General features: G+C 35.3%; 1 protein-coding gene across 1 annotated transcript; it reads left to right on the top strand.

The window, feature by feature from the left end:
- Nucleotides 1-2,085: 2,085 nt before the first annotated feature.
- Nucleotides 2,086-4,631, top strand: LOC103931693 (ethylene-responsive transcription factor ABR1). The gene is made up of 2 exons (XM_018643607.2): nucleotides 2,086-3,007; nucleotides 3,590-4,631. The coding sequence occupies exons 1-2, from the start codon at nucleotides 2,632-2,634 to the stop codon at nucleotides 4,408-4,410; spliced, it is 1,197 nt and encodes a 398-aa protein (XP_018499123.2). The 5' UTR covers nucleotides 2,086-2,631; the 3' UTR covers nucleotides 4,411-4,631.
- The last annotated feature ends 7,737 nt before the right edge of the window (nucleotides 4,632-12,368 follow it).

Below are 12,368 nucleotides of genomic sequence, written 5' to 3'. Positions count from 1 at the left end.
CAACTCAAGGATTTTTATATTGCAGAGTTTTATTTTTGTTAGATCAGATATTAAATATGAGTTCTGAATATTATACAACCACCACATGCATTATTGAATGCCGAAAGGGAGACGTGCTTTGACCGTACAATGTTGGGAACAAACCATGCTTGCATACGTAAATTAAGCAACTAAGAAAAAACAAGTAATAGCATACCCCCATTCATTTTTGGTTTTTAATCTTGTGGTTTTAATTTTGTGATTTTACCTCTTCTATGGTGTAATTTGTTGTCAATTTGCTCTTTAAACTACCCTTCCTCCCAGCAACACCACCACCTTCTTCTCCTTGCCCGCGAACAATCAATTAAATGCAAATAGCTGTTTAGCCTTACAACTAAACTACCTCTTAGTTTAGTAATACATCTTTTCTAGTTGAGGAAAAATACACTAAATGGATTTGGTCTGAAAAACAAATGGGAATGTATAGTTTTTGTTTTGGATAAGGAGAATGTGTAGTTTACCAAGCTTATACTTTTGTAATTAGGATTATGTATGTGGGAATATGCAGACTTTTTCTTATTTTGTGTTTATACGAACGACCATTGTTCATGCAAATGGGTTGACTCTTTGCAGTACTCATAAGAAGAAGGAATGAGTGCTGATGCAAGTGCTCACACTGTTAAACAACCACCATAATGGTTTTTCAAATTAAATACAAGTCATAATTTTATTAATAATGTTAGTCATATCACATTTCTATATATTGTATCTGAATAGTGTATAAGACATGACAAGTGATCTGTAAACAAGGGCCGAGGCAGCTAGTAGCTGCCCTAGGCTCTAGCACACCCGAAGTTTTGAAAGATGAATTTTTGTGGTGTTAAAATAACCATGTTATAAGAATATTTAAGTTATATTTCATAAAACAGAAATTTAACCTACTCCCAATATGTAAATTTCACTTCATACAAGAAGAAAAATAAATTAGCCCACCTTTGTATAAGTTGTTGGGAGCATTTTCGCTCACCATCCTAAACTTTGGTGAGCAAAAATGCACCATAAATGTGTTGGTAAATGTTACGTCATACCAATTAATAATGATTTGATCAAACTAGATGCGTGAAACAAACATTACTCTTTTTTATTAATTTCCTACACATTGATTGAACTAAACAAACGAACTTTAAATGAAATGGTAGAGTCAAGCATTAACAAAAGGAAACATTCCATTTTGAACAGAGGAAACATTCCATCCAAAGAAATAGTTTAGACTTCGATTAACAACACCTTTTTTTTTAATCGAATTAAGAACACATGTATTGAAATATTCATCGTTTTGGTGTTAACATATGCCTTCAAATTCAGTATTAAAATTTAAAAGACGCGCAGTTGGAAGTTTGGAACGTGAATGTAACCAACAAATTAAACCAGTCCCATTAGACCTAGCTAATTAGGCTTAGGCAGGAGAATTATACAGATTTCCTACCGTTTAAATTAATACGACTTAGCAATATTAGTTTTGCTCACAATTAAAAAAATAAAAAATAATGTAATCAAAGTCACACCCAAACATCATCGTGCATAATATGGTTGGGTTTCAACCAAGTCCGGCAAGAACTGTAAAACCAAAATTAAAATTACATGCAAGTAGACAACTTTGGTTCTTTTGGAATAAGATAAATAAGGTATTCTATTCCGGGCATTACGTGTCGGCATAGGAGAACACAATTCCAAGATGAACTTGTTTCTCTCGTTTCCTCTCAAAGAAGTACAGACTTCTCCACCCATTATTTTATAGAAGTGGATTGTCTGCTCTCTTATTTCCATACTTTTTTCATGCATTCTTATTTGTGTGGTCATTGTTAAGTCACTTTAATATTTTATATTCCTATTACTTTTTTTTATTGTTTTTATAAAAAATTAATATAAATTTTTGATGTAACTTAACCGTGACCATACATCACAAGAAGGCATGAAAAAAGTATGGAAATGGGAGGGCAGACAATCCACCTCCTTATTTTATAAGCCCCGTGTGTATATATGCGAATTAAAACCACTCTGTATGTGTGAACATAATCTCCACTACCTTCATAGTTGGCTTATGTCATCTGTATTTTTGATGGGGTTTTGGCACATATCACATCTTACATAAGAACAAGTTTTAATTGTGACAAAAAAGAAAACAAAATAGTTAAAAAAAAAAAAAATTATATTATCAGAAAGATGCGTGGTGGATGAAATGAATCAAGATTGTCGCACAGCTTACACTATTTTAATGGCGGCTTGTCAAGTTTGAATTGTGAACTGCCCGGTCCTCCGCACATATATATGGCCGTTGCTTTCAGAAGGGTCGTCATAATTTGTCAAAACTCGATCTGGGTCGGCCTTAAAATTCTCTCTCTGTCGAACAAAACTTCACATCAAATCTAAAAATTTCAGAAAAAGCTAAGAGCAGCTTGATTTTACAAGTGCTTACTGAAGGTGGCGAACCAGAAGAGCTCAGGAGGCGGCAGTCAACACGACAGGTTTGGCTCTCAAAACGATAGTACCGATGTTAATGCCGTAAATATTGATAATATCAACTATGGCGGCGTAGGATTGGAGTCGCCGCCGCCGTATCAACAGCAACATGTGTCGCCGTTGACGCCGACAATGTTTTTGGGGTACAGTCGGGCGGCAACGGAGATGTCGGCGATGGTATCGGCTTTGACGCATGTCGTTTCCGGACAAAGAGGCAGCGACAGCTGGGGACATATTGGAAGCGGTGGAGTTACGTCTAGTTTCGGCCAACTGTATTCTTCTTCATTGCCATCTGCTTCTCCTTTGTCAGCTGCTTTTTCTTCAAGTGCTTCTCCTGCTTCTAACAATTGGGTCGGTCAAAAGAGAGGGCGCGAAGAAGATTTGGATTCTGCTTCTGCCCTTGCTCAAACCCAATTCATGGAATCTGGTAATAGAGCTTTTAGGGGTGGCTATAGTGATTACAGAGGAACACAATCAGACTCTCCATCTGGTGGTGCAAGTGCAACTGGTCAGTTTTCAATCTATATTCCAAATCTTCATCCTTATTTCATTAATTTTTTGGATTAGAACTTGGGTTTTGTTTAATCATATGTTCTCAAACCTTTTTTTAATGAAAGTCAGAGGTTTTGAGAAGAAAAAATAAATTAAATATTTCATTGATGTTTTTTTTATTCAAACAGAAATTCCTATGCTTATCAACCTCTTTAGCTTGTGAAAACTTTTATTTATTCAATCTTTAATCCATTAAAAAAATTCATCCTTCTTATCATTTCTCTTTCTCTTGAGATTTGAAGAGATTTCTTTTGTGGAAAAATGATATGAAGATTTGCAATGAGTTTTTCTTCTACCATTGACATGTTAATATATATATATATATATATTTTTATCTAATATTGCATGGTGCTTACAGTTTGTTGTTACTTGTTTACCTTAATTAGCATAATTCTGCGAAGATTAAAACTCACATTTCATGAGCTTTTAGGCTAACAAGTTTACATATTTCAATTTATTTTTTCCAAAATTATTCATAAAAGAAGGAAAAAAAAAGTAACAGATCGTGCTAATGAAATATACATTCTTTTGCATACAGTGACAGAAGAAAGTACAAAATTTTCCACCGCCCCCACCACCGCCACCGTCTCGGTCACCACAGCGGTACCAACCACACCATCAAGTACAGAATCTGTTTCATTTGAAGAAACTGGTGAGAGGAAGAGAAGATACAGGGGAGTTAGACAGAGGCCGTGGGGAAAATGGGCAGCTGAAATACGCGATCCACACAAAGCTGCAAGAGTCTGGCTTGGCACATTCGACACGGCGGAGGCCGCCGCCCGAGCCTACGATGAAGCTGCTCTAAGATTCAGAGGAAACAGAGCTAAACTAAACTTCCCAGAAAACGTCAGACTCGTTCAACCACCACCACCACCACCACCAACTCTCCAAACCTTCAATTCAAATTCTAGACCAACACAATATGCTCAGCCGTTGCAGCCGCCGCCGCTTCCACAACCACCACAACAGCAACTCTATCACTCCCAGCAAGCTTTTCAGCCCTCCTCCGACCTCCTCCGGGATTACTTCGACTACTCTCAGCTCCTTCAAAGCTCCGCTGACTTCCATCCACAGCAGCAACAACAACAGCAGCCCTCAAGTTTGCTGCAACAAATGTACTACAATTCCCAGTTGGCATCACTTCAATCTTCTATTCTACAACCTGCATCGTCAACCACTCCATCTTCTGCATTGCCGTCCTCTGCCTCCTCCTCTGCTTCATTTCCTCTGTTTTTCTCTGAGCAGAATCAACAACTGGGTTTTTTCCGGCAGCCGCAGAATCCGAACCAGGGTGGTTCGTCTGATTTCCAGTCACCATCTTGGTCTCATTCCGGCAACAATCCATCCTCATCCAGTTGATACTTTCATGAATACTTTTTGTTTTCTTTTTTTATTTTATTAATTTAGAATATTTTTCTTGTTAGTAGGTTTTGATTTTAATATCATAAATATACCCATGTATTTTTCATGTAGTTTTTTTGTTTCATTATTATTATTTGGAATTTTATGTCATATTATTGTAAAGCAAGGAGAGAAAAACAAGGGAAACACCTAGGATTTAGGTGTTAGTTTATTCTCAAGAGATTCGATGTCTACATCTTCTCTCAGTCATCATCTATGGAAAGATGTAGAAGCCTTCCTTTTAACTTATTTGCATTTTGTTTTACATTCAAATTATCACTAAGGAACATATTTTATGCAAGGTTTAAACGTTTGGAAGATCAATTAAATTTTTATGCAATATATAAATCGTTGATTTTTTAAACTACTCAGTACATACCATGAACGAAAAATTTTAAATTATTCAACTAAATTTGTTATGTATTTACATATGTTATATATTTGTATATGTGTGTGTGCACTGATGGTGATCTTTCATGGTTATCCTTTGGATTGAGATCCACTTGGATATTTGTGTTCGAAGGCCATCTCAATTCACTTCGGAGCTCTGTGTTTGGGGCTCAAAGACCGAGATTCGAATCTCTTAATTTCACTACTAAGGTCTTCATTGACACATCTCACTCGTCCACTTTCAAAACTCAAAAACTTGAACAACTCGATTCTCTTTCTCTTTCTTGAATGGTGGGATGTCTCCCTCTACAAATTCCAAACACAAAGATTCGGAGGATATCTCCTTCCATTATCCCTTGTGTTATGGGTATCCATATATGCTCCTTCGTAATTTGACCATTTTACCCTGTCTGTGTTAATCTTCACACCTAAACTGCGGATGGGATCAGATTGAACATACAATACTAATCGTAAATTCATGGTCGATCCAATCCAAATTAGGGGATATGAAAAAGACTCAAACCCACCATGTTGGAGGGGATGTATGTAATCACAATATCTATTGGTGTCTTTTCTTTTCAGTTATTACCCCGAAATATATTATGAGGGTGAAATTTGACTCTAAAGTATGTGTTAGACTTGAATTAATACAAGGGTGACTCGAGCCTAACTAGACTATGAAAAGTACTTTGAATGTGGAGAGTTTTTTAAAATTTCAAGAAAATAATCAAATATAAGAAAAATTAGGCCCCCTAGCTTTTTAGTTCCTTTGTAGTACTAACATGACTAATAACCAATTGTAGTCAAATAAAAGAAAAAGCAGACAAATATCAATGCATGCCATGAGGTTCGTGTCTCATATTGTGCTAGGCCTAATCCAGCTTACCAGTCCTACAATTTTAGGTACATAAAGCAAACTACCATTCAAACGAATACTCTATAATGAAATAACCACATAAAGTCATTAAAAAATTGTCCTAACTTGATGTATTGGAATAAATTCCATATCGTAATAAGTTATAATTTTTCTAAGTCACATTTAAAAAAAAAAAAAGAAGCCTTTATATTGTTATAATTGTCAATGAGTAAAAAAAAGTCGTCTCCATCTTAAGGAAATACGCCTCTATATAGTTACAATTGTAAATGAGTACAAAAATTTGTCCCCATTGTAAGGAAACACGCCTGTACACAATTGTACTTGTCCATGAGTACAAATACATGCAAGAAATAAAATACGTCGCCCAAATAATCCTATTTAAGAAATACAACATTCATTAAGGATAAAAATGCCAATAAAAATATTTTTTAATTAAACATATATTAGGTAATAACCTCCCTAAAGTTATAAAATTGATTTGGTCTCAATAATATAACTTTAGAGAGATTTTATTGTTATATCATGAGGTCCACACACATTTGAATACAAACTTATTTTGTTTTCTGAATAAATTATTATATTTTACTTTAACATTTTAGCTCTTGTCGAAACTAATAATGTTAGTGAAAAACATTTGAAGAATCAAATTTTCGAGAGAATAAATTATTATATTTTACTTTAACATTTTAGTTCTTGTCGAAACTAATAATGTTAGTGAAAAACATTTGAAGAATCAAATTTTCAAGAAAAAAAATCATTTTACTCAATGGTGCACTAACAATTGGGTGCAATAAATTTGTGTTTGAAGTTATTTTTTTTTCCCTACGAGACATGACTTTAACTATGTTTTGTTTACAATATGAAAGAGTATTTTTTTGGTTTGTTTTAAGCATTATTTTTTTCTTTTGATGTTTTGAACCTCGAATATCAGGTAAATGCACAACCTCTAATTGTATCGGCTATCTTTTATTACTTATAGTACAAGCGTTTATATATAAAAACAAATAAAAAACACAAAGCTATTGTGAGTTGTTAATAACATTACAAAATTTCATTCACACACACACACACACATAATATATATATATATATGTATATATTGTGAGTTGTTAATAACACTACAAAATGTCATTCTATACTTCATCATCGATGGTCGAAAATTGAAAGGGGTAAATTTGATACGATAATAAAAATAAGATGATGTAAAATATGAGTTAACGAATCTAACCCAATAATCAACGACACTGAATACACGAATCGTGTTTTCAGCATACTGAAAAATTGTATTACTATTATTTGTATTTTGTACTTGGTTGGAATGTGTTGTGTTGTGTTGTGTTTCTAATTAACTAGTCTTCATGCACGCGCTCACGCGCGTGTAGAAGGCATTATTTGAATCACGGTGTGATACGCGCAACTTACACGTTTTAAATGTACTTATATGCGTAAATTGACAAAAGAAAGTCAAATATTTGAAGTAAATGAATAATCTTAGATCATGTTAGAAGAAACCCCTCATAAACAAATCAAAGCAGCTGAATTCACATAATAAAATCAGCCTCTATTGAATTTACATTAAGAATAGAGAAAATAATATTTAATAAACAATTGATTGAATCACATTATTGCTAACCCATTGTGAGGCTAAGCCCGCCCCCTCCCCCTCAGTATAAATAATATCGTTTGTTAAAAAAAATAAAATAATTTGACAACTAATTTAATAACATTATTATGTGGGTGCGAAATATCTTTTTTATAACCTGCATTACACGTCTTTTAAAATATTTTGAACATGTTTAAAAATAGAGAAAATAATATTTAATGAACAATTGATTAAATCACATTAAAAACTGTACAAAAAAAAATAATAAATAAATAAAATAACAAAAATACCCTTGCCACATTTGATGCATTATTTTGGGCTACTTTGAAGTTTTTTGTTTGAGGGGCATTTTTGTTCACTTTTTTTGGTGAAGCTTGTAATACCTTGAAAATTTAAATATATGAATTTTATATTCATAATTGTGAATATGTGAGAAAAATTGAAAATAAATTGATTTACGGTTATGAAGAATTTAATCAAGAACTTTTAAAGTTTTGTTTTAAAAAATTATTATAATTTACAGTTTTGTATTATTGAGATTTTATGTTATTTTTGGAGAAATTATATTAATTCATTTAAGTTTAGTTTTAAATTAAACTAGTTATGAAGTTTGGGAATTAATTATTTAAAATCCATAGGCCTTTTGAAGCCACAATTTATATTTTTGAATAGAGCTTGATCTCATGAACGCGTAGGCACAAACTGTTCATGAAGCGGAGTTATAACCAATAAGTTATTAACGTTTAAAGTCGAGGACAAAATGGTCAATTTATTTTTGAGAAGGCTCCGGATTTCGTTGAGCCAAATCTAGGGAAAGCCACGTGTGTGGCTAAGATTTAGGGAAGAAAAGAAGGGACGGTTGTGATGAGAAGGGGGGAAGAGAAAGGGGAGAAAGAAGAGAAAGGATGAGGGGAGAGGGCCAATAGGAAAGAAGAGAAAGGAGGGGAAATGAGAGAAAAAAAAAGGAAGGGGAAACAAATCCCCTTGAGGAACCGTGACCCGACCCGGTTCTATCTCCCAACTCCGGCCACTATGGACGGCGAGGTTGGTGTCAAAATGATCTTTACCTCGAGGCCAATCAATCCCTCTATCAATTCCACCCCAAAAATTAGAGAATTTGGCTTTGATTTTACAAAACCCACCTCGAAGGGTGCGATGGGTTTAACTTCGAATCACCAAAACCTAAAACAATTTCCTTCAACCACCACCACCAATAGGCTCTCCTCAACCTAAGGAACAAAGCCCATGCATTGGTTTGGGCATCGGAGATGTTGTGGAGTCGAATAAAAAACCCCCAAAATCAAGGGTTTTTGGTGGGTTCGAGGAAAATTGGAGCCTTTCTAGGGCAAATTGGACTTGGCCGCAGGTATAAAGTTTGCTTTACTTTTTGAGATCTTCATTTCTATAATTTTTGAGAATTTTTAGAAATAATTGAATTTTCTGGCGAACCAAGGCGGCCGACGGCCACCCGCGGCGGGAGCCGACATTGTGTTTTTAGGTGAATTTCATTATTCTAATTATGCTTTTGAGACCTAACTGTTGTGGTTTGAATATTAATATGATTGTGGTATATGTTGGATTAAATGAATATATTTGGATTTGGTTTGAATTTTTGTATATGTGAACTACGAATGGCTTGATCCCTATTTAGGGTACGTAGCAGTCTAACGAGAAGTTAAATGCAAAGATAAAATTAAATGAGGTTAAATAATCGAGAATTACAATTTAGTTGAGAACTATTCTTAGTTTGGAAAAATTGATCTAAGAGAAGTAAAGGGTAATGAATCGGGAATAAAATTGTCATGTTTTGATAAGAGAATTAAAGTTATAGAACTTGTGGAATTAAGGAACTTAATCAAAGGGTCGTGAATAATGGCGGCTAAATAAACAAGAGTTTTATTTTGGGCCTATCAACAAACTTAATTCCCGAAAATAAATATTTTGAGGCCGGGGCGTGACAAAGCTTGTGACTCTAAAAATCACTATTCAAAACCATGCCGGCATTGTATATAAGATAATGAGAGATTCAAATGAAGTGTTTAGTTTGAAAAAGTTTTGCCCTTTTTTGTTTGGTTGACAACTGTGGTTTTTTAATACAACGATAAATTGGTTTCAATGTCATTTGGTATCAGAGCATTGTTTCATACCACATCATTCAAGGGAGTGGATTCTCTAAACCTTATATGTAGATTTCATCTCTACCTAGCAGGAGACCTTTTGGGAGCTCACTGGCTTCGGGTTCCATAGGAACTCCGAAGTTAAGCAAGTTCAGGTGAGAGCATTCCCAGGATGGGTGAACCACTAGGAAGTTCTCATGTGAGTTTCCAGAAACAAAGTCGTGAGGACGTGGTCGGGGTCCAAAGCGGACAATATCGTGTTACGGCGGAGTCGAGTCTGGAATGTGACATTCAAACTCACAATCTATAAGATTCAAATCTAAGACAAATTCTTTACAAGTAAAAAAAAAAAAAAAAATACTAGACCGTAGTAATAAATAACTTGATTAGTTGACACACTTTATTTAGGATTTGTAAAGTTTTTGTCTAAGAATTGTGGGATTAAACAAGTTGAGACCCTGCTATTTAGACATGAAAAATAGTAGGTTCTAAAGCATTTATTCAAACATTGGTACTCTTAGAGCCGGCCCTAAGCATAACATATAAATAACTAAAAATTTTGTCCCATCTAATAGCACATAAAACATGAATTTGATATATTCTTTTGTGTTGAAAAAATAAATAAAATTGGCTAAGTGCACTTAATCTGTTGACTGACCGTTGCATGGAAAGTTTGAGATTTACTTTTTATTTGAAATTTAAAAAAAAAGTTATAGATGTGACAAACATTGATATTACATCAAACGTAAAAAATGGAACAATGTTTTAAGGACCAACTTCAAAATGTAACTGGCTTTTGGGTTAAAATAGTTCTTAAGATTTGATATCGATAAAATTGATTTTTAAGTTTGTCCACCATCAATCATTTTGGTTATTTCATGAAATTTTTTTGTTAAATAAGGACCAAAATAACAAAAATAATCTCAATTTAACAAACATGTGACGACCCGTCCCGAATTATTATATATTTTTCTCTCCGAGTGTGTTAAGTGACAGTAATGCCCTCGTGGTTTAGTGACGTGGATGTGCACATGTAGTTTTAAATTATTATTTCTACCATCGTATTTAAATCGTACTAGACGCCATGAGTGCGTTGATGTGACCCAGGGCCAAATCGGATTTGTAACGAAGAAGTTATGAACACACGAGTGTGTAAATGGGTAGAAATATATTTTTATGGGTTGGCTATACCTTACCCACCAGTCACCTTAGTTCATGATTTCTTTGGCCCAATTAAATTAAAAATCTCTCTCCTTTTTCCTTCTGCCCAATCACGCACTCATACACCTTCACTTTCTCTTTTCTCTCGGACCTTGTTGTTCTTTCTTCTCATTCCGTACATCTGAGCCACCTTTATCTCACAATCATCATAAAAAAATCATGGATCGAACTAGAAATCACTACCATCACACTCACCTCGACCCCACGAACTCATTGGTACCCTTAGGTTGAGGAATAGACGTCGGGAATTTGAGAACTCACGAGCTCCGGCGAGGTGTATTTTTCTACGTCGGGATCGTGGTCATTTTATAAGGTTTAAAGGCTCGTGGTGGGTCCTAATCAATTTTATAGGGACCCTAGATTAGTTTTGGAGCAGTTTGAACGTTGGAATAGGCGACAACATGAAGTTGCAGGTTGGCCGATTATTCCAAGCCTTATTTCGATAACTTTCCGTCGGTTTTAGGACCTCAAATAGGTAAGATTGTGTTCTTCTAGTTGAAAGCTTCAAATCCATATAAAATTCATGGAATTTGGTTGAAAAACAATGAAGATATTAAAGTTTTAAGATTTTCCAGAAACCGACGGCATAGATGGCGGTCGGCGGCGGATTCTGGCAAAGCCATCTAAGAAGGAGGAGAATATTCCATCAACTTTGGCAGAATATACCGACGGCGTCAAGTAAATCCGTTAGTTTTCAAACGAAATATTCTACTATTTAACGGAATATTCCCTAATGCCGTTAGGGATTCCGTCAGTGTGCCAAGCACGTGCCTACGCATGGCAGGCACGTGTGGCCGTGCCTTAGCCTGCGCGTGAGGGCCTGTGAGACGTCAGGAAATTAATCTAAAAATATCGGGGTGTTCATGTTGTTAAGTAGGTCACTTTGATATATTCAAACACCCCATTTGAGCAACGTATGAGAAGTTATTCCTAGGGTTTGTGTATGTGCTTTAAAATTAATGTAAAATTAGTTATTTCGCATATAGATGAGACGTACTCGAAGGACGAGCGTGGTCAGGCGAGACTGCAGAGGCTCAAGTAAGCTTCAAGTGAGTACATCATGATGGTATTGGTTGTGCTGTGTGTGGTTATAAGTTGATGCATTTTGAGCTCATTATCCTGCACCTCGGTGTTAGTGCTCCTGCCCATGGTCAGGGCACAATCCTTCACGTGATGTTCACCTTCCACACCACATGCTCACCTTGGATCCAAGTTTGGTGCACTGTCCTATTGTACAAACCACAATAGGCGGTTCTGACTCATAGATGACCTACGATTATTCGCATAGCCTTCACGTGATCGTAGCACTTGAGTGTACTTATCTACACCCAGCCCTGTCATATAGACCACAACACGTGGTTCCGACTCGTGTGCAGGCGTACTTGATGAGCTATAGATTCAGCCGTATAGGTCACATTAGGTGACTCCAGCTGGCATACTATTCTACATTGATTCGTATCACCTGGCTTACACATTTTATGGTTGAACATCTTGACATGGCATACCTCTGTTTTCATTGCTTCTAAGCATTATCCTTATGTACCTACGTGTTGTTATTTTCTGGGAAATTGTACGGGTTTTACAATGAGGGGTTAGTATCTTTACTAATTAATAAAACACTCATTGTCAACCAAAATCCTATAAAATTACCAGTTTAACCCTCTAATTAAAACAAAACATGAATAAGAAATATGGGGTAGAAATGTAT

The sequence above is a fragment of a genome, unplaced genomic scaffold, assembly GCF_019419815.1.
Source record: "Pyrus x bretschneideri cultivar Hongxiangsu unplaced genomic scaffold, Pyrus_bretschneideri_v1 Contig49, whole genome shotgun sequence".
Lineage (NCBI taxonomy): Eukaryota > Viridiplantae > Streptophyta > Magnoliopsida > Rosales > Rosaceae > Pyrus > Pyrus x bretschneideri.
This window is presented reverse-complemented; position numbering and strand designations above follow the sequence as displayed.